At 40.4% G+C, this 26741-nt stretch overlaps 1 protein-coding gene across 6 annotated transcripts in view; it reads right to left on the bottom strand.

Annotated features, from left to right (window-relative positions):
* Nucleotides 1–26741, bottom strand: part of aff4 (AF4/FMR2 family, member 4) — a 60636-nt gene that overhangs the window by 11763 nt on the left and 22132 nt on the right. For 4 of the 6 annotated variants that reach the window (XM_081389934.1, XM_081389935.1, XM_081389932.1 and 1 more), the window contains 9 exons: nucleotides 26024–26150; nucleotides 21031–21702; nucleotides 16142–16186; nucleotides 13724–13813; nucleotides 12677–12707; nucleotides 12531–12597; nucleotides 12095–12187; nucleotides 9551–9698; nucleotides 839–1663 (listed from right to left, as the gene is read on the bottom strand). In XM_081389934.1, coding sequence (XP_081246060.1) covers nucleotides 839–1663; nucleotides 9551–9698; nucleotides 12095–12187; nucleotides 12531–12597; nucleotides 12677–12707; nucleotides 13724–13813; nucleotides 16142–16186; nucleotides 21031–21702; nucleotides 26024–26146 — 2094 coding nt within the window. In that variant the 5' untranslated portion in view covers nucleotides 26147–26150. The remainder of the gene's footprint in view (nucleotides 1–838; nucleotides 1664–9550; nucleotides 9699–12094; nucleotides 12188–12530; nucleotides 12598–12676; nucleotides 12708–13723; nucleotides 13814–16141; nucleotides 16187–21030; nucleotides 21703–26023; nucleotides 26151–26741) is intronic. The other 2 variants (XM_081389936.1, XM_081389937.1) reach the window with 1 other exon arrangement.

Genomic DNA, 26741 nt, shown 5'->3' with positions numbered 1-26741 from the left:
AGATACAGCTCTAAAAGTCGTTCTAATATAAAAGAAAGCAGTTCAAACCACAAATATAGCGATAATGGCACAGAGGAACAATATCGCTGGAATCACTTCCATAACGATTTTTTTTTTTCTCCAGCTGATGAACGATAAAAACATTGGCAGCCAATGAGAATCCATTGTGCTTTAAAGAGTTCGAGCATTTACCGTTCGTTGGTGTGGATGCTACTATAGATATCGTTATAGGTATCTTCACAGTTATCGTTCTTGGTGTGAACGTTCATTGGTAGACCAATCACAACAGACTGGGTAATTCGGAAAGGCAGGTTTTAAAGAGACAGTAACTGAAAGAACTGAAAGAGCATTTCAGGTAGAGAGTGAAAAGAAGCGCAGCTTCAAATCATGTAAATGTATTAGCAGACCCCCCAAAAAATAAAATTATGAACATGTAAATAAGCAAAAGTGTGTGTTATTTCATTTCAATAAAAGATGCGATGCTTGATTTGGTTTAGATTTGCTTATTGCGCTGGCTTGCGGGCATAGGAGACAATACAGCACTTTTTTCCTCTAACATTAAGTATTGCCTTTAAAATTTGAAACAAAATATACTTCGAATTTCGCAAATGTTTAAGAAATTTGAGCCATTTTGACAGCCCTACCAATCAGAGCAGACTTGGGCAGGTTTTAAAGAGACAGAGCATTTCAGGTAGAGCAATTTATGAGACAAATAATGTCCTTTTTGAAGCTTAAATCATGTAAATGTATTAGCAGACCCCCCAAAAATAAAATCATGAACATAAACAGGCATAATATGCGTATTTTAAATGCTACCCACAAATCGGCTATAACCAACCTTGTGTTTTCTCTTGGCCTTGCTGGCTCCCTTCTCTCCCGGCTGCTTCTGCAACTCCTTGGCTTCTCCAGGCGAGCTCCGCTCCACCTTCACCTCCGTGTCCTTGAACAGGCGTCCCGGGACTCTGGACAGCAGGTTCAGGTCGATCTGCACCAGCAGTCGGGGGGGCAGCCTGTTTTCTGGGTCACTCAGTGGGGAAAGCATGGGCGAGAACAGGGCGGACGGGTTCTCGGGGTACTGATCTCTCGGCGTCTGCGAAGACGATGGCACGCTAACGTTGCCCTCGGAGTCCGACGAGGACGACTCGACGATCTCACGGGACTTTTTGGGCGCTTTTTTGCGTTTGTCTGATGCTGGTCGAGGAGAGGAGGTTTTGGGCTCCTTCTTGATGTTGGGCTTGCGAGGGCCCTTGTTGGCGGCGCGGGCTCGGTGTGACGGGATCTCAGGCGAGGGTTCGGTCTCTACTTTCAACCCACCTTTCGGCTCCTCAACCACTGGCGGCTTCTCTGTCTTTTTAGGCTGTTTTTTACCCACAACTCGTCGCCCACCCTGACTTACGCCCTCACTCTGAGCGGGAGACTTCTGACTTCGCCTTTGCCAGCTCTCTGAGCCCTTCTGATTGGGCCGAAGGTCTCGTCCCGAGGAGGGCGTCGGGTCTTTAGATCCCGGGCCACTGTAGACTCGGCTCGAGTTGGTTTCTCGCCCCTCTTTCTTATACTTTGTTGGCGTCGTGCTGCTGTTCTCCACCGGAGAAGCCGGGGACAACTTGTTCTCCTTCTTGATCCAGTTTTCCAGCTGCCATTTGTTAACAGTGGGCTGTTCCCGCTGCGGTCAAACGGGGAAACTTGCATTGAGTGCGACATCAAACTCGGATAAGCATAAAACAATTCATGTTATGGGTTCAATGCTCCATCACTGGTCATTATTTACCCGTTTAACGCTATTAAGCTGCTTTGAATCAAACTGTATTGCATAAAGCGCAATATTACAAAAGCTAATTACAAAGCATTCCATAACTGTATAACCATATGTATCGTGGATAATTCACACAAAATAAAAATTACAGTGTGAGAAAAAATTCAAGTTTTCAGAGTTTAGTGTCAGACATTAAACTGCTATATATAATGTTGAATATGATGTATAATAATGCACTGGGGGAATATGTGTGTGTCCTGATAATGCCAAATGTCTGATGTTACCAGTAAAAGTGTCCTACATTATTTTAAATATATCTAGTCAGAGACAGAGAATATTCGTCTACAATAATTCAGTATTTTCAGCTTCAGAATCATGAATATTGTTATTCTGGTGTCTCTATTGTCCTGTGCTTTGGGTTTCAGCACCAAGACTATTCATTTACACTCACAATGTAGGATCAAATTTAGCATTTTAATCAATAGTAATTTTTTTTTTAACATTTTATCATGTCTTGGTCGGAGTACCGCAATAATATCGTATGGTGAGTTCAATATCGTGATATGTATCGAATCGTGACATGAGGGTATCGTTACACCCCTTGTACTCATACTTCGTCTCATCCCTAGTAAAATGTGCTATATAAACCAAACTTTACTAACAATGTTGAGGAAAATACTACTCAGATCAGTCCTTCATGCTCATGCAGTGATTCTCTGTATTAGATGAGCGGTGTGTGTTTGTGGCAGTGCTACTCTGTATTAGATGAGGGGTGTGTGTTTGTGCCAGTGCTACTCTGTATTAGATGAGGGGTGTGTGTTTGTGCCAGTGCTACTCTGTATTAGATGAGCGGTGTGTGTTTGTGCCAGTGCTACTCTGTATTAGATGAGCGGTGTGTGTTTGTGCCAGTGCTACTCTGTATTAGATGAGCGGTGTGTGTTTGTGCCAGTGCTACTCTGTATTAGATGAGCGGTGTGTGTTTGTGCCAGTGCTACTCTGTATTAGATGAGGGGTGTGTGTTTGTGCCAGTGCTACTCTGTATTAGATGAGGGGTGTGTGTTTGTGCCAGTGCTACTCTGTATTAGATGAGGGGTGTGTGTTTGTGCCAGTGCTACTCTGTATTAGATGAGCGGTGTGTGTTTGTGCCAGTGCTACTCTGTATTAGATGAGCGGTGTGTGTTTGTGCCAGTGCTACTCTGTATTAGATGAGGGGTGTGTGTTTGTGCCAGTGCTACTCTGTATTAGATGAGGGGTGTGTGTTTGTGCCAGTGCTACTCTGTATTAGATGAGCGGTGTGTGTTTGTGCCAGTGCTACTCTGTATTAGATGAGGGGTGTGTGTTTGTGCCAGTGCTACTCTGTATTAGATGAGCGGTGTGTGTTTGTGCCAGTGCTACTCTGTATTAGATGAGCGGTGTGTGTTTGTGCCAGTGCTACTCTGTATTAGATGAGGGGTGTGTGTTTGTGCCAGTGCTACTCCGTATTAGATGAGCGGTGTGTGTTTGTGCCAGTGCTACTCCGTATTAGATGAGCGGTGTGTGTTTGTGCCAGTGCTACTCCGTATTAGATGAGCGGTGTGTGTTTGTGCCAGTGCTACTCCGTATTAGATGAGCGGTGTGTGTTTGTGCCAGTGCTACTCCGTATTAGATGAGCGGTGTGTGTTTGTGCCAGTGCTACTCTGTATTAGATGAGCGGTGTGTGTTTGTGCCAGTGCTACTCTGTATTAGATGAGCGGTGTGTGTTTGTGCCAGTGCTACTCTGTATTAGATGAGGGGTGTGTGTTTGTGCCAGTGCTACTCTGTATTAGATGAGGGGTGTGTGTTTGTGCCAGTGCTACTCTGTATTAGATGAGGGGTGTGTGTTTGTGCCAGTGCTACTCTGTATTAGATGAGCGGTGTGTGTTTGTGCCAGTGCTACTCTGTATTAGATGAGCGGTGTGTGTTTGTGCCAGTGCTACTCCGTATTAGATGAGGGGTGTGTGTTTGTGCCAGTGCTACTCTGTATTAGATGAGGGGTGTGTGTTTGTGCCAGTGCTACTCCGTATTAGATGAGGGGTGTGTGTTTGTGCCAGTGCTACTCCGTATTAGATGAGGGGTGTGTGTTTGTGCCAGTGCTACTCTGTATTAGATGAGGGGTGTGTGTTTGTGCCAGTGCTACTCCGTATTAGATGAGGGGTGTGTGTTTGTGCCAGTGCTACTCTGTATTAGATGAGGGGTGTGTGTTTGTGCCAGTGCTACTCTGTATTAGATGAGGGGTGTGTGTTTGTGCCAGTGCTACTCTGTATTAGATGAGCGGTGTGTGTTTGTGCCAGTGCTACTCTGTATTAGATGAGGGGTGTGTGTTTGTGCCAGTGCTACTCCGTATTAGATGAGCGGTGTGTGTTTGTGCCAGTGCTACTCTGTATTAGATGAGGGGTGTGTGTTTGTGCCAGTGCTACTCCGTATTAGATGAGCGGTGTGTGTTTGTGCCAGTGCTACTCCGTATTAGATGAGGGGTGTGTGTTTGTGCCAGTGCTACTCTGTATTAGATGAGCGGTGTGTGTTTGTGCCAGTGCTACTCTGTATTAGATGAGGGGTGTGTGTTTGTGCCAGTGCTACTCCGTATTAGATGAGGGGTGTGTGTTTGTGCCAGTGCTACTCTGTATTAGATGAGGGGTGTGTGTTTGTGCCAGTGCTACTCTGTATTAGATGAGCGGTGTGTGTTTGTGCCAGTGCTACTCTGTATTAGATGAGGGGTGTGTGTTTGTGCCAGTGCTACTCCGTATTAGATGAGGGGTGTGTGTTTGTGCCAGTGCTACTCTGTATTAGATGAGGGGTGTGTGTTTGTGCCAGTGCTACTCCGTATTAGATGAGGGGTGTGTGTTTGTGCCAGTGCTACTCCGTATTAGATGAGGGGTGTGTGTTTGTGCCAGTGCTACTCTGTATTAGATGAGCGGTGTGTGTTTGTGCCAGTGCTACTCCGTATTAGATGAGGGGTGTGTGTTTGTGCCAGTGCTACTCTGTATTAGATGAGGGGTGTGTGTTTGTGCCAGTGCTACTCTGTATTAGATGAGGGGTGTGTGTTTGTGCCAGTGCTACTCCGTATTAGATGAGCGGTGTGTGTTTGTGCCAGTGCTACTCCGTATTAGATGAGGGGTGTGTGTTTGTGCCAGTGCTACTCCGTATTAGATGAGGGGTGTGTGTTTGTGCCAGTGCTACTCCGTATTAGATGAGGGGTGTGTGTTTGTGCCAGTGCTACTCTGTATTAGATGAGGGGTGTGTGTTTGTGCCAGTGCTACTCTGTATTAGATGAGGGGTGTGTGTTTGTGCCAGTGCTACTCCGTATTAGATGAGCGGTGTGTGTTTGTGCCAGTGCTACTCCGTATTAGATGAGCGGTGTGTGTTTGTGCCAGTGCTACTCTGTATTAGATGAGGGGTGTGTGTTTGTGCCAGTGCTACTCTGTATTAGATGAGCGGTGTGTGTTTGTGCCAGTGCTACTCTGTATTAGATGAGGGGTGTGTGTTTGTGCCAGTGCTACTCTGTATTAGATGAGGGGTGTGTGTTTGTGCCAGTGCTACTCTGTATTAGATGAGCGGTGTGTGTTTGTGCCAGTGCTACTCCGTATTAGATGAGCGGTGTGTGTTTGTGCCAGTGCTACTCCGTATTAGATGAGGGGTGTGTGTTTGTGCCAGTGCTACTCTGTATTAGATGAGGGGTGTGTGTTTGTGCCAGTGCTACTCTGTATTAGATGAGGGGTGTGTGTTTGTGCCAGTGCTACTCTGTATTAGATGAGGGGTGTGTGTTTGTGCCAGTGCTACTCCGTATTAGATGAGCGGTGTGTGTTTGTGCCAGTGCTACTCTGTATTAGATGAGCGGTGTGTGTTTGTGCCAGTGCTACTCCGTATTAGATGAGCGGTGTGTGTTTGTGCCAGTGCTACTCTGTATTAGATGAGGGGTGTGTGTTTGTGCCAGTGCTACTCTGTATTAGATGAGCGGTGTGTGTTTGTGCCAGTGCTACTCTGTATTAGATGAGGGGTGTGTGTTTGTGCCAGTGCTACTCCGTATTAGATGAGCGGTGTGTGTTTGTGCCAGTGCTACTCTGTATTAGATGAGCGGTGTGTGTTTGTGCCAGTGCTACTCTGTATTAGATGAGGGGTGTGTGTTTGTGCCAGTGCTACTCTGTATTAGATGAGGGGTGTGTGTTTGTGCCAGTGCTACTCTGTATTAGATGAGCGGTGTGTGTTTGTGCCAGTGCTACTCTGTATTAGATGAGGGGTGTGTGTTTGTGCCAGTGCTACTCTGTATTAGATGAGGGGTGTGTGTTTGTGCCAGTGCTACTCTGTATTAGATGAGGGGTGTGTGTTTGTGCCAGTGCTACTCTGTATTAGATGAGGGGTGTGTGTTTGTGCCAGTGCTACTCTGTATTAGATGAGGGGTGTGTGTTTGTGCCAGTGCTACTCCGTATTAGATGAGGGGTGTGTGTTTGTGCCAGTGCTACTCTGTATTAGATGAGCGGTGTGTGTTTGTGCCAGTGCTACTCTGTATTAGATGAGGGGTGTGTGTTTGTGCCAGTGCTACTCTGTATTAGATGAGGGGTGTGTGTTTGTGCCAGTGCTACTCTGTATTAGATGAGGGGTGTGTGTTTGTGCCAGTGCTACTCTGTATTAGATGAGCGGTGTGTGTTTGTGCCAGTGCTACTCCGTATTAGATGAGCGGTGTGTGTTTGTGCCAGTGCTACTCTGTATTAGATGAGGGGTGTGTGTTTGCTCCAGTGCTACTCCGTATTAGATGAGCGGTGTGTGTTTGTGCCAGTGCTACTCTGTATTAGATGAGGGGTGTGTGTTTGTGCCAGTGCTACTCCGTATTAGATGAGGGGTGTGTGTTTGTGCCAGTGCTACTCTGTATTAGATGAGCGGTGTGTGTTTGTGCCAGTGCTACTCTGTATTAGATGAGCGGTGTGTGTTTGTGCCAGTGCTACTCTGTATTAGATGAGCGGTGTGTGTTTGTGCCAGTGCTACTCTGTATTAGATGAGGGGTGTGTGTTTGTGCCAGTGCTACTCTGTATTAGATGAGCGGTGTGTGTTTGTGCCAGTGCTACTCTGTATTAGATGAGGGGTGTGTGTTTGTGCCAGTGCTACTCTGTATTAGATGAGCGGTGTGTGTTTGTGCCAGTGCTACTCTGTATTAGATGAGCGGTGTGTGTTTGTGCCAGTGCTACTCTGTATTAGATGAGCGGTGTGTGTTTGTGCCAGTGCTACTCTGTATTAGATGAGCGGTGTGTGTTTGTGCCAGTGCTACTCTGTATTAGATGAGCGGTGTGTGTTTGTGCCAGTGCTACTCCGTATTAGATGAGCGGTGTGTGTTTGTGCCAGTGCTACTCCGTATTAGATGAGCGGTGTGTGTTTGTGCCAGTGCTACTCTGTATTAGATGAGCGGTGTGTGTTTGTGCCAGTGCTACTCCGTATTAGATGAGCGGTGTGTGTTTGTGCCAGTGCTACTCTGTATTAGATGAGCGGTGTGTGTTTGTGCCAGTGCTACTCTGTATTAGATGAGGGGTGTGTGTTTGTGCCAGTGCTACTCCGTATTAGATGAGCGGTGTGTGTTTGTGCCAGTGCTACTCTGTATTAGATGAGGGGTGTGTGTTTGTGCCAGTGCTACTCTGTATTAGATGAGCGGTGTGTGTTTGTGCCAGTGCTACTCCGTATTAGATGAGGGGTGTGTGTTTGTGCCAGTGCTACTCTGTATTAGATGAGGGGTGTGTGTTTGTGCCAGTGCTACTCTGTATTAGATGAGCGGTGTGTGTTTGTGCCAGTGCTACTCTGTATTAGATGAGCGGTGTGTGTTTGTGCCAGTGCTACTCCGTATTAGATGAGCGGTGTGTGTTTGTGCCAGTGCTACTCTGTATTAGATGAGCGGTGTGTGTTTGTGCCAGTGCTACTCTGTATTAGATGAGCGGTGTGTGTTTGTGCCAGTGCTACTCTGTATTAGATGAGCGGTGTGTGTTTGTGCCAGTGCTACTCTGTATTAGATGAGGGGTGTGTGTTTGTGCCAGTGCTACTCTGTATTAGATGAGGGGTGTGTGTTTGTGCCAGTGCTACTCTGTATTAGATGAGGGGTGTGTGTTTGTGCCAGTGCTACTCCGTATTAGATGAGGGGTGTGTGTTTGTGCCAGTGCTACTCTGTATTAGATGAGGGGTGTGTGTTTGTGCCAGTGCTACTCTGTATTAGATGAGCGGTGTGTGTTTGTGCCAGTGCTACTCTGTATTAGATGAGGGGTGTGTGTTTGTGCCAGTGCTACTCTGTATTAGATGAGCGGTGTGTGTTTGTGCCAGTGCTACTCTGTATTAGATGAGGGGTGTGTGTTTGTGCCAGTGCTACTCCGTATTAGATGAGTGGTGTGTGTTTGTGCCAGTGCTACTCCGTATTAGATGAGGGGTGTGTGTTTGTGCCAGTGCTACTCTGTATTAGATGAGGGGTGTGTGTTTGTGCCAGTGCTACTCCGTATTAGATGAGCGGTGTGTGTTTGTGCCAGTGCTACTCTGTATTAGATGAGCGGTGTGTGTTTGTGCCAGTGCTACTCTGTATTAGATGAGCGGTGTGTGTTTGTGCCAGTGCTACTCTGTATTAGATGAGCGGTGTGTGTTTGTGCCAGTGCTACTCTGTATTAGATGAGCGGTGTGTGTTTGTGCCAGTGCTACTCTGTATTAGATGAGCGGTGTGTGTTTGTGCCAGTGCTACTCTGTATTAGATGAGCGGTGTGTGTTTGTGCCAGTGCTACTCTGTATTAGATGAGGGGTGTGTGTTTGTGCCAGTGCTACTCCGTATTAGATGAGGGGTGTGTGTTTGTGCCAGTGCTACTCTGTATTAGATGAGCGGTGTGTGTTTGTGCCAGTGCTACTCTGTATTAGATGAGCGGTGTGTGTTTGTGCCAGTGCTACTCTGTATTAGATGAGCGGTGTGTGTTTGTGCCAGTGCTACTCTGTATTAGATGAGAGTTGTGTGTTTGTGCCAGTGCTACTCTGTATTAGATGAGCGGTGTGTGTTTGTGCCAGTGCTACTCTGTATTAGATGAGAGTTGTGTGTTTGTGCCAGTGCTACTCTGTATTAGATGAGCGGTGTGTGTTTGTGCCAGTGCTACTCTGTATTAGATGAGCGGTGTGTGTTTGTGCCAGTGCTACTCCGTATTAGATGAGCGGTGTGTGTTTGTGCCAGTGCTACTCTGTATTAGATGAGAGTTGTGTGTTTGTGCCAGTGCTACTCTGTATTAGATGAGCGGTGTGTGTTTGTGCCAGTGCTACTCTGTATTAGATGAGCGGTGTGTGTTTGTGCCAGTGCTACTCTGTATTAGATGAGAGTTGTGTGTTTGTGCCAGTGCTACTCTGTATTAGATGAGCGGTGTGTGTTTGTGCCAGTGCTACTCTGTATTAGATGAGAGTTGTGTGTTTGTGCCAGTGCTACTCTGTATTAGATGAGCGGTGTGTGTTTGTGCCAGTGCTACTCTGTATTAGATGAGCGGTGTGTGTTTGTGCCAGTGCTACTCTGTATTAGATGAGCGGTGTGTGTTTGTGCCAGTGCTACTCTGTATTAGATGAGAGTTGTGTGTTTGTGCCAGTGCTACTCTGTATTAGATGAGCGGTGTGTGTTTGTGCCAGTGCTACTCTGTATTAGATGAGCGGTGTGTGTTTGTGCCAGTGCTACTCCGTATTAGATGAGCGGTGTGTGTTTGTGCCAGTGCTACTCTGTATTAGATGAGGGGTGTGTGTTTGTGCCAGTGCTACTCTGTATTAGATGAGCGGTGTGTGTTTGTGCCAGTGGTTCACCTCGGGTGTGGCCGTCCGAGGCGGCTCGTTGGTCTCGCTCTCTGAGGAGCTGCTCTCGCTCTCGCTGTCAGAACTGGAGCTGCTCTCCGACCCGCTGCGACTGCTGGTGTCCTCTTGCTCGGCACCCCCGCTGTTATTACTGTTGTTACTGAGGAACACATGCAAACTGAGTTTCTACTTCTTGGCTAAATGATTCCTGATGCATCGACTACCAAACATGCAACATTGCAAAGGCACAAATAACCATGAGACTATGCCAAAAAAGCAAGTTAATTCACCTAAAGCAAGATTCACCTTTGGTCTGTTGCACTACATGAGCGAAACTCACAACCTGGCTCAGTTTTGACGTAAAGGGGTGCAGTTACAACTTACACACTACAAAAAAAACTTTGTTGCACCATTTAAGGGTTAGTTCACCCAAAAATACATTTTTACTCACCCTCATGTAGTTCCAAACCTGTATGAGTTTTTTAGTTCATCTTTTAATGAAATCTGAGAGATTTGTGTCTCTCCGCTGAGAGTCCACATAAGATCGTAAAAACTAATCCATATGAATCAAGCAGTCAAGTAAAAATGTTCTGAAGAGACTAGGGCTGCAACGATTCATCGAGTTACTCGATTTACTCGATTACAAAAATTCCTCGAGGCAAAAACTCTGCCTCGAAGCCTCGTTAAATTCTTATGACGCGCACTATACGCGCAGGGATCTGATTTCACACGGACCGTTGTTCAGTGTTCAGGAAGCACACCATAGCGCGTCATACATTTTGAATTTATTTGGCGCGATGGCGGAGAGTAAAGATGTCCATAAACGGCAGAGAATGTCTAAAGTTTGGGATCGCTTCCTTTCAGCGTCGCTGAAACAAGGTAACGATTCTGTCCCCCGCATTTTTTTTGACCCAGCGCCAATATTTCCGCCCGTGCCTAATCCTATACAATGATGTTCGCTGATTTTAATCCCATACTGTATTTAGTGATGTCGTGATGCGGTTTGACTAGATATGATGTTTAGCTTTGATGTTTTTAATAAGTAAACATATAGCCTAAAGAAAGAACCCCTTCACACACACACACACACCCTCGTCTCTCTCACGCTGCAATGCATCACATATGCTTAAACTTTTATGTAGCCACGCAAAAATAATTTCAGCATGCATTCACTGTATACACCGGGACGTGATGGAGGAACAAATATTGTATTGCAGTATTTGCGAGACCTTGTTTGTAGGCTATGTCACGTCTGCCAAATAGTTACAGACAACAACAAAAAAATGAAACTCCCCACCAGCCTGCTTCTCCAAATCCACTCGTACTTTTGGTAAAGTAATTGAACATAGAACATTTTAAATTAACAAAAAAAATATATATAATACTACAAAACGTGCTAATATACTTCAACTAGCCTAAGTGAAAAACAAAATGCTGTTATTTTTCTATTTAACAAAATGCATATTTGCAATAAAACATTCCCCTTTTCAAAGCTACACTTATTTTTTTTTATATATAAATTGTATACATTGTGTACCTGTTTGGCTTGATATTTTATATTCATTTCATTTATTTTTGTTCTCCGGTGGGAAATTTGCAGAAGGTGCAATCCTTTTTTTGTAATGTTGTATTAAGAAGACAAAACTAAGACCAAATGGCCTTTACTATTTAAGTTTGTATTCATAGTTTTACATGTTATACATGTTTTACAGTATAAAGTTGACTTAACTGTATTGTTATATAAGTGTTGGCACTGGCACTTATAAACACTAAATGGGAAAAAATTACAATACATAGGCTTAGTTTTGGAGCCAAATGTTGGGAGTTTTTCAGCCACATCATTTTTGTTATGCATTATTTGTTTTGATTGTTTAAAAACACACAATTTTTTTTTATCCGATTACTCGATTAATCGATCGATTAAGTGCTAGATTAATCGATTACAAAAAGAATCGATAGCTGCAGCCCTAGAAGAGACGCGTTCGCTTTATATGATGAACAGATTTAATTTAGGCTTTTATTCACACATAAACATTCAAAGCACACACCTGATATGGCAAACGGGAGATATGATATGCTTGACGTGCGAGAACCAATAAGGTTCATTCTCGTGTTACGCCGCACGCTTGAGCTTCAGCAAGAACCAATGAGGTGTTTGCGCTGATCAATGTTTATATGTGAATAAAAGCCTTAATTAAATCTGTTCATCATGTAAAGCGATCGTGTCTCTTCAGAAAATTGACTAAACCGCTCAATTCATATCGATTAGTTTTACAGTCTCTTTATGAATATTTTAAGTGTCAAAGTGGTAGTTGCGTAGCTGTCAATGGAGGGACAGATATATGTCAGATTTCATTAAAAGATCTTCATTTGTGTTTTGAAGATGAACGAAAGCCGTACGGGTTTGGAACGACATGAGCGTGAGAAATGAATTAAACTTTTTTTTATAGTTTTGGGTGAAGTATGCAGTGCATGTTTTATTTAACACCCTCTCCCAGGGAATCAAACACATGAAGTACACTATCTCTCTAAACATCCGCTGTGCGAGTGTGTCACCTTGCTGAGGTGTTTCGGGAGGTGTTTTTGGCAGGATCTTGCTCTCCGTCACTGTCTTCGCTGGTGCTGAGCTTCAGATCATCCTGCAGTGTGCTGGAATAAGAGCAACAGGACTTCAGCTAAACTCAGACTGAGACACTGAGAGGTGTTCATTTCCCCAGCATAAAAAGCTTTTAAAACAAGATAGGATGTATTTTCAATTTCCAATTTCTATTAAAATAAATAAAGATGAATTCAAGTCATCAGAATCTATGTTATGCTACAGATTAAAAAATAAATAAAATAATAATAACAAGAATAATTGAATTATTTTCTGTTATATTATAAACCGAAGATGCGGTCCACAAAGCCTAACTTTAATCGCACTCGGAAATGTTCTTTTATATGTAATGCTACAGGACAGAAAGAGATTCACTTCAGCGTCTCAGAGACTCACTTGGACTGGTCGCTGTCGCTTGGCTTTGACGGGTGACTGGTGGATGCGCTCTTCCCTGAGATTTTTTCTGAGTGAGGGAAAAAAATACATCAATTTAAAAGGCTAAAGAAACACTCAAGTCTCATTAAATGACTGCTAGAACTTACTTTGTGCCCCAAAAGACAGGTGCTGGGCATCCTACAACAAAGAAGCTAACAATTACAAATTGAATACACGTATACATACAATCACAAAAAAGAAAAGAAAAGTTTGACTGGTTTCAAAAGCTAAAACGGTAGATCAAAATGAATATGAACACTGTTTGAATGAAGAAATGCAATGGCAATCATGCATTTTGTAGTGCAGCTTATGGGTATAAATTAGGGCTGTCAAAAGATTAATCGCGATTAATCGCATCCAAAATAAAAGTTTGTGTTTACATAATATATATGTGTGTACTCTGTATAATTATTTTGTATATATAAATACATACACATGCATGTATATATTTAAGAAATATTTGCATATATATAAAAAAATATATATATTTTTTATATATAAATTACACATTTTTCTTAAATATATACAAGCATGTGTGTGTATTTATATATACAAATTTAATTATACACAGTACACACACATATATTATTTAAACACAAACTTTTATTTTGGATGCGATTAATCGCGATTAATCTTTTGACAGCCCTAATATAAATACATACTTTCTGCATTAAACTAGGGCTGTCAAATACAAATGTTATTTGGTGTTCATGTAGTTCATTACGCTCTGTTGAAGCGTGTTTTCTCAGGTTACTGATGCACTTACACAGTTTTATGCACTATTGCATGCACATTAAGGAAATTATATTTTATTTAAGAACAATTTTTCTTTAAAGTTAATGCACTTTAAAAAGATTTCTTTTGAATAAAAGATGCAATGCTTGATTTGGCTTTTATTTGCTTATTGCGCTCGCTCGCGCCCTCTTGTGGGCACAGGAGACAATACAGCACAGATTTGACTATTAATAGCACTAACATTAATAAGTATTGCCTTCAGAATTGGAGTATAATTCGCTTTTTGCTAATATTTAAGAAATTGAGCTATTCAGCCATTTTGACAGCCCTACATTGAACGACAAACATGATTAAAATGGACTGAGCCAAGTGTGTGTGGCAGGTGTGTGTGTGACCACAGAGACCCTTTCATATCTGACCTTGGAGGTGGAGAAAGGGAATTTTGAAGGTTCAGTCTTGCAGGGCGTGTGAATGGCTGTCAGCGGAGGAGGCCAGACCTGAGTCATTTCCTGGAGAAGAAAACGCAGTTCAATCAAGCTGGTTTTAAAACTAGTTTCCCCTTCTGCACTTTGACTCCGTCATCTCTTCTATCTGCCTTTTTATAGCCGGACCTTCGTTCTAACGCGTCTCCAGTGGACAGCGATCTCAGCACCACTTACACATCGAACATTTCCAAGACTTACCATGTGTTAAAAATATTGACATTTAATTCAAAGTGCTTTCCAGACTGTCTTGCGCTTCCTTTCTTTTTCTTATCTTTGGGGAGAGTGACGAGAGAAACTGGGTAGCTGACAAACTTTGAGGTTGAAATCTTGAAGTTTTAAAGGTAAAAAAAGAAAAAGAAAAGAAACACGCACAAAACACAGACCATATTAAGACTATTCTAGATCCCATCAGACTGCTAAAAAAACACATTAGAATGTTTTCAGTTGCGCCAAGCATTTTTTACCATACCGGTAGGTGTTGTTTGCATGTTTTAAACATTTTGTAAGCGTTTCTAACATGTTACTAAACACTGCTAGTACATCGTTAGCATTTCAACATGGCATTTTTAGCATTTAACATATTGCTAGTTCATTGTCAGCATATTTGAACACATAGCTAGTCATTTTTAGCATGTTTTAATGTTGTAAATATGTAGCACATTGCTAACATGCTACTAACACGGCGTGTCAACATTTCAACATAATGCTAGGCATTTTTAACATTTCATTTATTGCTACATGTTGTTAGGCACTGTTAGCTTGTTAACATTAACCATATAGTCTAGTGTTGATAATGTCTGTAGGCACTGCTAATCTGTTGTCAGCATTTTTTCACATGCTGCTATGCACTGTTAGCATGTTTTAACATATTTTTAACATTTAGCATATTGCGAAGTGTTGCTAGGCATCACTAGTCACCATAGTTTAACATATTGCCAGGCAATGCTAACACATTTTAACATGTAGCATACATCTAAGCATTTGCCAACACGCACTGCTAAATACTGCTAGTCTGTCGTCAACATTTCAACATACTGCTAGGCATTGTTAGCATGTTGTTAACATTTAACATATTGCTTCATGTTTCTAGCATGTTACCAAGCATTGTTGATCTGTTTTCAGCATTTTTAACATGCTGCTAGGCATTGCTAACATGTTCTAGCATGTTTTTAACAGTTAGCATTTTGATAAGCACTGCTAGTCTGTTGTCAGCATGTTTTAACATGTAGCATATTGATAATCATTGCTAATATATTAAACACTGCTAGTCCATTGTCAACATCTCAACATACTGCTAGGCATTGTTAGCATGTTGTTAGCATTTAACATTGCACCATGTTATAACATGCTAACATGTTACAAGGCATTATTAGTTTGTTGTCAGCATATTTTAACACGTAGCTAGTCATTTTTAGCATGTTTTAACACTGTTAACATGTAACACATTCCTAAGCATTGCTAACATGTTATTAAACACGGCTAGGCATTTCATTTATTGCTACATGTTGTTAGGCACTGTTAGCTTGTTAACATTAACCATATTGTCTAGTGTTGATAACATGTAGGCATTGCTAGTCTGTTGTCAGCATTTTTTCACATGCTGCTATGCACTGTTAGCATGTTTTAACATTTAGCATATTGCGAAGTGTTGCTAGGCATCACTATTCTGTTGTCACCATAGTTTAACATATTGCCAGGCAATACTAACACATTTTAACATGTAACATACATCTAAGCATTTGCCAACACGCACTGCTAAATACTGCTAGTCTGTCGTCAACATTTCAACATACTGCTAGGCATTGTTAGCATGTTGTTAACATTTAACATATTGCTACATGTTTCTAACGTTTCGCCAAGTATTGTTGATCTGTTTTCAGCATGTTTAACATGCTGCTAGGCATTGCTAACATGTTTTAGCATGTTTTTAACAGTTAGCATTTTGCTAAGCGTTGCTAAGCACTGCTAGTCTGTTGTCAGCATGTTTTAACATGTTGTTAACATGTAGCATATTGCTAAGCGTTGCTAATACATTAAACACTTCTAGTCCATTGTCAACATTTCAACATACTGCTAGGCATTGTTAGCATGTTGTTAGCATTTAACATTGCTCCATGTTAAAACATATTAACATGTTACAAGGCATTATTACTTTGTTGTCAGCATATTTTAACACGTAGCTAGCATGTTTTTTAACACGTTTTAACATGTAACATATTCCTAAGCATTGCTAACATGTTACTAAACACTGCTAGTCCGTTGTCAGCATGAAGCTAAGTTGAGTAAATTATAACACCATTATTTTTTCAGTGTTCTTTTATTATTGACAGCAAATAATACAATGGTTCTTACCTTTAAAATTTCATCAACACAGCTCGCATCTCCTCCCATTGAACCCTGCAAGAATGAACAAAATCACGCAGATCTTTGAGCAGCACGTAAGGATCATCAAACACACAGGGCTGTTTATGACTACAAGTCAAGTGTAACTTATAAAGTTGTAAAACCCATACATGCTTCCAGCCAGTGTCATTTTAAATGGGTCATATAATCGATTTATTTCATTAATAATATGGTTATTCTAATAACAGGTCCTCATTTCCTCAAGGGTTCATGTTTAGCTGTGGCAGAAAGCCACGGTGTTTGATGCTGGCGAGCCAAAACGCGGCAATGAAACTCTTTCTGACTAAACAAAACTGCTTGATTACATTTTTCCCTTCCATGCTGTAAGCGTGTGTGTGTGATCCAACCGAACGGCCACATTTACACAACTAATTCCCTGGATATACACACACATAATCTGAAGGCGTAAAAGTCTCAACACGTGTAATTATGTTATTTATGGACACATCTGGAGTGTCTTATGACATGTCTTACAAACATTTGTGCGCCTTCTGGGTATCGTATTCGGAGGTGCAAGAGGCACAAGACTGCAACGTGTGTGTTTTGTTTGTGTCCAGAACTATTATTTTAAGATCAAAAATCTTTATAAAATGTAATTTTCATACAATGACCTTTCAATGACGAGGATAGGGCAGTTCAGGTTGAACAATGTCATGTAGTGCACCTCTACAAACACGTTCAAGACATTCCTGAAGTAATACATTTTAACCTTTAAATAAATAGGCCTACTTGTTAAAACTTAGGGTCGATAACGATATGACAATTTCGGCCGATAACAAAAATTCTTGATATTTGAAAGCCGATAACCGATATGTTGGCTGATAAATCTAAATCCAAATTTTTATATACATTTTTAGAGCCTGATTAAAAAAACAAAAGTCTCGCCATTAAAAGCTATGTCCCAAACACACAATTATGATGTTCTCATTATAATTTTATGTAGCTTATATGTCAGACTTGAGCTGTGCATGTTGAACTTTACTGTATTTTCCTTTTTTGAAGTGATTACAATCATATTTCAAGCATTTCAAAGCCATCATGTTGAACTGTGTGTATCTAAAGTGTCTCAGCTGAAGGAAATAATACATTATTTATCGGCTTCAATATATCAGCCACATTTTCTTATCGGGCCGATATTGATAACATTAAAACTGAACATATATCAGCCAATACTGATATATCGTGCATCCCTAGTAAATATATTAAAGCTTCATGTTAAGAACCTGTGGGAACACAGTAAACCCAAATTAGTTGGCAAAACTCAATTTTAGATTATCAGTTACATAAAAAAAATAAAAAATTAAGAAATTCAAAGTTTTAGTAAGCAGAACTTGCAGATTTTTATTTTGTACTCATACAATTGAATTACTATTAACTTGAACTATTTGAGTAAGTGAATTCAACTTAATTTTAGTAGCTTTAACTAGCCAATTCAATAAATACTAACTTGCTAATTGGCAACACAATGCTTTGAAGGCATTAGCATAGCACTTGCTGAATAACTACAATATGGAACATTTAACATATATCTGTTCTCAAAATAAACTTTGGTAATCCTCAACAACAAAAAAACATTACAGAAACTCTTCTAAATTAACACAGCAAAACATCAAACACTACTAAAATCTCCAACTTGACATTAATCTTCCTCAAAAAACCTTATTTAAACTTTAACATTTACTCGCCCTGTTGAGTGTCATGGCAAAACATGCTGGGAAATACAAATCCAAGCCCCAGTTTCAGTTTCATTTAAGTTTGTCTAAATTAAAAGAAACAAGTTCATAAAACTCAAAACAATGAAACAATTCAGATGATTTAAAACGTGTCAGTTTTGTGACCTCAAAAGAAAAAAGAAAGTTATAAATACTCATAAGAGTTAATTTGATTAATTTAAGTTTGCCCTACTCAAACCAATTAATTATTTTGAGCATTAGGGTTTACAGTGCAGTCAGAAACAACTCAAGGTTCAGTGGATTTCCACACTTTCTGTATTTATAGCAAGTTCTTCTGATTTTTAAGAATACTATTACCTATCCTACTTGCTTATTATAACTTAACAGTGGCTAAGTAGGCCAAAAGTATGATCATTCAACAGGCATCGTAAACAGTCAAGTGTTCATCGCTCATCTGTCCGACATCAGACATTGATGTTTTTGCAGGCTAGTTTTGACTTGGGTGCAGTAAAGATTTCTGGGCTCATCTGCGGTTGAAACATACGATTGCAAGTTACTTGCAGAGCAACTGCTTTTCTGCATGCATAATCTGATGGTGTAAAGTATACACATGGATTATTGATAATATATCACTGATAGCAAGAAGAAAGTCCTACAAGACCTATACACACAAAAAAAAACATGGAATAGTAGTTTGACCTTCATATCTTCCTAGTAGTTTCAACCTGAACATGGTTTAGACTGCAATGTTGTTGTCTATGGTAACATGCTAAACTGTAAAAAAATAAAATAAACGCAAAAACTACAAGGATTTAAATAGGCAAATGCATTCAAATTCACTGAAAGTCTTTGGGATGTGCTGGCGGAGACTTGCATACATGATCCTGACCAAAATTTGATGCATCTCTTGACAGAAATAAATGTTGTGATGATATTTCCATCAGAGGTGCATCAATTTCTGGTCAAGATCTTGTATCGCCAATGCAAGAGTCCAGTACTCATGGTAAGTCTCCTCCAGCACAACCCAAAGACTTTCAGTGAATTTCAGGTCTGGACTCAAAGAGTTGCCAATTCATGTGTGAAAGTGATTCTTCAAGCTCCACACATCATTTGAGGCTGATGATTCTTTGTCATCCTAGAATATGGCCATGACATTTCTTCCTACATGTTTAAGAAATGAAAAGCTACACTAAAGATCCATCCACACAGAGTCCGAAATCTTCGCACGTTAAAAAATAAATACGACCTCACATTGTGTCAATCACGTTTGCCTCCGAAACTTTCGTCCGTCATAAAAAAAATTTGGATTGGGTTTTTCGCATCCCTAGCAAGCATTTTGAGAGGTGTTTTGACAATCAGAGCCACCGTACAAGCGAACGGCAAACTGAAGAACTGTTTAGGATCAATTGTTCACGGTAATTGGTGGTCTTGTTTTTAATAATGTGGCTCCAGTATCGCTAGCAAAGCATCAAACTGAGCCACTGCCATCCTGAGGTAAACTTTGAATCTCTCGGGATAATCCCACAGCGAACTCTCCTTCCTCTCTATGTAATCTCAGGATAGGATGGACCAAATATTTCCCATTTAAGAAGAGAGAGACCCACAGAATCATCCTCTCTGCTTGAAGACTCCATTTTGTATAGTTTTGGCGAAGAGTATAACAACAAATAGTTATATTCGTCTGGCGGAAGCTAGTTATTTTAGATTATAAAGTTATAAATATGGGTATTTTTCTTACACAAACGCATCGCTTGGCTTCAGAAGGCCTTTAATAACCCTAGAGCCGTGTGGAGCACTTTTATAATGGATAGATGCACTTTTACGGACAAAACCGAAACAGCCATTCCCTGCCATTATAAAGCTTGGAAGAGCCAGGACATTTTTTAATATAACTCTGATTGTATTCGTCTGAAAGAATAAAGTCATATACAGCTATATGATGGCTTGAGGGCGAGTAAATCATGGGCTAATCTTCATTTTTGGGTGAACGATCCCTTTAAAGCGGCAATAATGATCCAATCATAGACTCTTAAGCATATGCCTATTCAAATCCAAACAGCAACTTACTTTTTTTTTTTTTTTTTTTTGGCCGGGCAGTGTATGATTGAAACAATTGTTCAGTTTAAATACAAGTTTTGACAAATATAAAAAGTTTTATAAAATGATAAACCTCAGATTTCAGCCTAATAAATAATTATGTACGTTATCAGTTTGAAGGTATGTACAATAAAAAAAAATGTACCTTTAAAGGTGACATATCATGTAAATCTGACTGGTTCTATGTTTAGGTGCTATAATCGGGTCCCCGGTGCTTCTACCAACCCAGAAAACGTGAAAAGTGAAAACCCAGTAACTTTCTTTTGGTGAGCCTTTCTCTGCAAGCATGTCAAAAAATAAGCCGATCAGATTTCGCTTCCCTTCTGAAGTAGGAAGAGGATCTTATTATAATATTACCGGCCCTTAATCTGCACGTTTACACTCACGGTGCCGCTATTTGGTTTTCGCAAGCGACAACAGTGTAACCAGTTCTAACGCAATGGCAAAAGTTTGAGCAAAGCATGAAACTGTTCTGTCGTTGCTGCACAGACAAGCACTGAACACTATTTATAGTCCCAGCCTCAGATGAGACAAGAGAGCAGTGGATTAATTTCATTTTCAATGGAAATCCCCCAGACACAGATGAATCAAAACTCCACAACAACTACATAAATGTCTCCACTAACCACTCAGAAACGTCCAGGTGCGTCTAAAAGTTAAACTCGTCCTGAGTCTCTCCGTAAGGCTGCACTCACTACTGGTTATTTATGAGATTTTGGATGAGTGAGATCAGCGTTTTGTTATTGTATCCGAAGCTCGTGTAAAGGATCGGCTGCTTCTGAATGGGCGCGGGGAGCAGCAGCTCATTTGCATTTAAAGGGACACACACAAAAAGCACGTTTTTGCTCGCACCCAAAAAGGGGCGAATTTGACAAGCTATAATAACTGATCTATGGGGTATTTTGAGCTGAAATTTCAGACACATTCTTAGATTTATATTACATCTTGTGAAAGGGGGCATCATATATCACCTTTAAACTCTGACTGTTTTATCTTAAAAGATCAAGGAAAACGTGATTCCTAATTAAACGAACAGTTCGATGTGAAAGAAAAGCATGCATGACTTACGTCGACCGGGTGCGTGGGGATCTTGAGCTTGGTGAGAGAGGCCTTTCCATTGGGCTTCATTTCTCCTACGGCACTGCTGTGCGACTGGCCACCGTACGAGTCCGAGGAGCTCTTGGGCTCGGCCGTCTCCAGGCCGTCCATGGGCCGCACATACGCTGTGGGTTTCTGGAGCATGGGCTTGGTGAGTGAGGGCGGGAAGGTCTGGCTGGGATGCTGTCCGCTGGAGAAGGAATGAACTCTTGAGGGCGAGTCCCAGTTGGCTTCTCGGTCTCGGGGAGATTTGGTGCGAGAGCGCGAGTGTGAGCCGGAGCTCATGGAGCCCTTGGCCGGGCTGGAGGTGGAGTGGGACTTGTGTTCGGATCCGTGTTTGCTGGACTTCTTTCCGCTACGGCTTCCCTGTACTAATGAACGCTTCTGCGAGGAGGAGGAGGAGGAGGAGGAGGAGGTCGTGGAAGAGATGCCAGGAGGAGCCGGGCCAACCGGAGTCCATTTACTGTTCTGACTCTGTGTGCCTCCGCGCTGGTCACCGTACTGGCCAGATTTATCTTCCGAGGACGAGCTGGAGGCTTTGGGAATGAGCTTGGACATTGGGGGTTCACCGAGGGTCTCCTTCATCTCGTCGTAATTTCCCAGCATGCTCTGGATACGACTTGAGAGTTTATCTTCCTTGGACTGTTGAGAGAAAAAGGACAGTGTTAAGATTAGCATGAGAACGTCAGCAAAAATCACATTTTTTGCAACCTTGTTTGTCGAACTGGAGCCACTACAAAGTCTGCCAGCTCTCTTTGTTTGGATTTACTGTAGTACAAATACATTAACTATGGTATTTTAGCAGAAATAAATTCATATGGTATTATATAGTTATTGTTAACTCTATCCGTGTTTACGGTAGGGGGCGCTATTACACATCTTCTGAAAGAGTACATAATCTCCAGATCACAATTCAGGAAAAAAACAAGCGATTAAAGCATTGGATGTGTGCACATTATAGTCATTTCCTCCTGTGAAAAATTTCTATTTATAATAGTCTCAACAAGCAATTATTATTCATTTCTTTGCCTAAATCTTTTATAAATCCCAGCCCCCTCCCTTCTTTTTGTAAATATCAAAATGTATAGATTTGAAATGTGAAGAAAATGAAAAGGTGCTTCTGCTTCAGTTAAAAGAAAAGCATAACTCCTGGCTTAAGTAACAATTTATAAATCATTTGCACGTTGCACTGTGTTTGTGTAAAGCTAGTAATGTCATTGTAAGAGACATTTTTTTGCAGTTCCCCCATTTGTTGTTTGATCCCTGCAACAATCAATCATGATTTAGAGACAATGCAGAATCATGAGACAGGACTCAATATTCCTCGTCTTGTTTTGTAACTTGATCTGTCCAGAATGTTCAGATCATTATGTGAAATATTTTTTGCACTACTACACCCGATGAGGTCATCCAAAATAAGTGGTGTGTTGTGTCCTAGCCCACCCGAGATAATGTCACAGTGAGGTTTCCCACCGTTAGTCGGATCCTTCAGGGAAGAAATGCAGTATTCTCTACCTGACAGGTTGCATTTCTTACGTCCTATGACAGGTTCACCAACAACGAAGCACTTAATGCTGAGCAAAACAGGTTAGCAGCAAAGATTAGACAGGGAGACTGTAATCTTCTTTACAGTAACATATGTATGTGACTATAATATCTCTGTCCTTTTCAGCTTTTGTGTGATAAACGCAGGGTTTTAGTCCATGTCTGCTAGCTTTGAGACCTAAATACACACACACTAGTGTATTTCCTAAAAAATAACGCAGATTTAGCAGACATACACGTTTAAAATGTATAGTATTTAACTAAAACTAAAAATCTTAAAAAGACACATCTTACACTTAACTTTAGTCCAATAAAACAGAACACACTACAAAACAAAAACAAATAAAGCCAAAACTTCCTGTTTCAAAGGGAAGTGTGTCAACACAGCAAAGACACTGTGCTTGCCAGGCAATTTCAGGAGGTTTGGAAATATTAAAATCTAGTGAGTTGTACAACAAAATAGATATGAGTCAAGATCTGCTAAGGGGTAACAGTGTTGAAAAGTGATTTTTCGCTATTATTTACAACAGCACCTGCATTTTCATGGGTTAAAAAGCAAGATTTTTGTTGAGACAATAATAATAATAATAATAATATTAAAAAAAACTATGCATCCTTTTCTGGTATAAAAAGGAACTTGATTTTCAAAAGTCAACGAACTTGCGATAGAAGAATGTAACATTTTTGACAATCTCTGAGTAACATAAGCCAGGAAATAAACGTCATTCTGTAAAATAAGTCTAATGAACTACGCAAAAAGCATTTCGAGCATCTCCAGCATGTTTTATAATTACCAAAAAAACTAAAATCATGTTATCACGACATGCATTCATGTGCATCAGTCACTCCAATTATTACCTTACAGTCCATCCGTTTTCCATACCAAGTCCATACCACAACATTGATGTCTGTCAAAAAAATAACGTGCACAATACACGGCAGTATTTACGAAAAGCAGAGGGACACCATGCATCTCCTGGAAAAACCAAACTACCGGATGTTTTGAACGAGTCATCGCTTTCCGAGAAGAGGGAGAAAATGGCGAAGACGATAACGTCCCTAATGCATAATGCACTAGAGTATGAATCTGTTCTTCACTCGCTGAAATGTAATGTGAATGATCGGGGAACTGAGTGAAGTACTTCACACTGCGTGCTTAAGAGAACAAACGCCAACTCGATTGTAAAACTTCACCGGGTTAGTGAACATCCTTCAACGCGTGTTGGTTTTGACGGACATTTTTATGCACAAACTACGCATTCTGAATTTGACACCCAAAAAGTTAATCAAAACACCCATCTCGGCAAGTGTTCTCGTAAACACAGCCGGGTAGATCTTAATTGAGCATAAACAGTTAAGAAAGAAATCAGATGTGTATCTTTATCTTGGATCCGTGCTTTAGGTCTTAAAGTGACAGCAGCCTATAAATACCTGCAGCTGTCTGTGTCATTAATGTTATTTAAACAACAAAACAGCTAAGATTAATCTATATTAAATGCATACAGTAAAAACTTGTTATTTTACATTTAATACTGAATACTACAGTTAGACCTTACTTTATTTGAAACTTTGTTATATTGTATTTATCTTGCAATTCATGTATTTGTTCTTATTTTTTACTGACTGTTCACTAGCTTGCCTTTAATAATGTTTGAACTTTATTAGTTAGGCAAGTAGTGTGTCTTTGCTAATTTAACAATATTATTTTTTTTCTTGCTGATCAGAAAAATTATCCGATCCGTGACTTAAAAACTGCAATATGATCCGAACCGTGAGTTTTGTGATCCGTTGAACCACTAGACAAAATAAACGCTATTGTCTTCGTACTGTATTTCATATCGCTCTCATCACACTGAATTCAGACTGCAAACTCACAGCTCAAATTAAATCATCTGATGAAAAATTATGCAATTTCTTTGAGCATGGCAATGAAAAAGGGTTCTCAATGACCAGCCCTAACTGGGAATGTTCTTTACTTCACACCAGGAAGAGTAAACTACACAATGTTTATCCGTGTATAACTAGAAAGTGGGCAACAATTTGCTGAGGACTTACCACATATTTAGGAAGGGAAGTTAATCGGCCATTAACCAACAGACATTTTATACTAGCCAGGAACAGACTGTTCACAAAACAGTACATCTAATAATGCAAGTACTTACCTATAAAATGCCCTGCAATAACCATAAGGGTTGAAATATCAAATGAAACCTGACGCCAATAAAAACAGTACAAAGCATGGGTTTTGGGACATATACCATGGTATTGCTTCAAGCACAAAGGAGCAGCATGTGAATACCATTAGTGATGTGATTATATATAATATATAATATTTATATATATATATAAATATAAAGAAAAGCTACTGATAGTTGTCTCTGGATACAGCACATTTTCAGTATTCAAAATACTTAATGAATTAAGTTAATATTGCATAAAGTAAGCCTACATGCGGTGTTTAAATACAGCAATTAAAGCATCTTTTTTGCTATCATTACATTTTATAAAGAGGCTAAATCTTTCAAAATATTAACGGTTAATATTGAGCTTAATAAGAGTTAATGTTGAGGTTAAGAAGAGCTGCAGGATTAATCGTTAAAAGAGTGATCTCGTTACTAAATGACAGGGATTCGCCTTTGACAAGTACGATCCAGAGACAGCAGTTGTCATGTATAGGTATGAAACAGCCACAGTATCATTATTTCTGTCGTGCAATCATTCATATTATCACAGAAGTACTGTGATAAAAGTTTATAGTTCAGATATAAACACAGATGAAGCGATCAAAATAGAGCAAATCAGCTTTAGAAAGTAACTTGATGCTTGAAATAACAATTATATCGATTTTATCGTTACACCAGTAGGTGGCGACAGGTGACTGTCAAAATATGTAAGTCATTGAATCATTCACTCAAGAGATTTGGTCAGATATGCTGATTCATCAAGAAATGGAGTCATTGAATCATTCATTCGAAAGATTCATCCAGAAACAAGTGAAGTCTGTATGAGTGAGTCATTGAATCATTCATTCAAACCATGCATTTTAAACAGGCCATTAATTAAACATTTTAAATAGACTGCAGCAATTACCATTTTGTCAGAACCTGTTTAGTTTAATCATGGAAGAATCTAGATCTCTATTTGAAACGAAAAATCTGTGATTCTCATTTTATCCAGAACTGTGAAGCTCTGGTTAATATACACCAATTAGCACAGTGCATACATTTTGTAATCACCGTCACTGTGCAACTGTACGGCCACAAAGCTTTCATCAGTAGTGGGATTAATGGAGCATAATATATCAGAGAATGTGAAAACCAAAAAGGAACAACCACCCAAGATTAAATGAGGTCTACAGGGCGAAAAATAAATGAATAAATAAATAAAATGAAAAAAAGAAGAAACAAAATGAACTTACAACTTTAATAGGTTCAGGAAAGAGGGGGGAGTTAGCTGGAAAGGCCTCTCCTCCCTGCTGGATTTCTTGATTTCTCCTTTCCCTTTCTTTCATACGGAGCACATTCCGGTCTTCACGGTTCATGTTGCTAACAACAGAGACAGAGTCACTAAGCAGTGAAGAATCAAAGAGAAAATATCTTCCTGACACCTTCAGCTACATTTAAACCAAGACAAAGTTACACATTTGAACAACAAATGGAAAAATAAACAGGAGTCAAGCAGAGATGTGCGTGGTTCCCTGCTCTGGTTTAGGAATCAAAACTGGGCTATTTCACAGAGGAAAAAGACAGGAGAGCTCAATGTTAGAGTTAAATCGACAAAAACTTTGAGTCTGTCCATCTATGTTTTACGCTGTGTGCTTCGGCTAACCAGACGTTATATAATGTTTCACACACGCCATCATTATCCTCTCTGTACATCACCGAACGACTACGTGTGGCCTAATAACGACAGGACTTGCAAAAGTAGTTTCAGATTCGGCCAACATTTACCACACTGGAAATTCTGATGAAAGTACAGCTAACAGCCAATAAAACGTCCTGACATCTGTCAGTTTTTTTTTTACTGTCAAATAAAATATTCTTATCGGTTCAGATCGTCATTCAAAACCACAACAGGATGAAACCTACTCTCTCGATGAAACATTGGTAATGTTGTGTAGAGGCTTATTAATGAAC

The sequence above is a fragment of the Scardinius erythrophthalmus genome (assembly GCF_964197995.2).
Source record: "Scardinius erythrophthalmus genome assembly, chromosome: 17".
NCBI classification, from domain to species: Eukaryota; Metazoa; Chordata; class Actinopteri; order Cypriniformes; family Leuciscidae; genus Scardinius; species Scardinius erythrophthalmus.
This window is presented reverse-complemented; position numbering and strand designations above follow the sequence as displayed.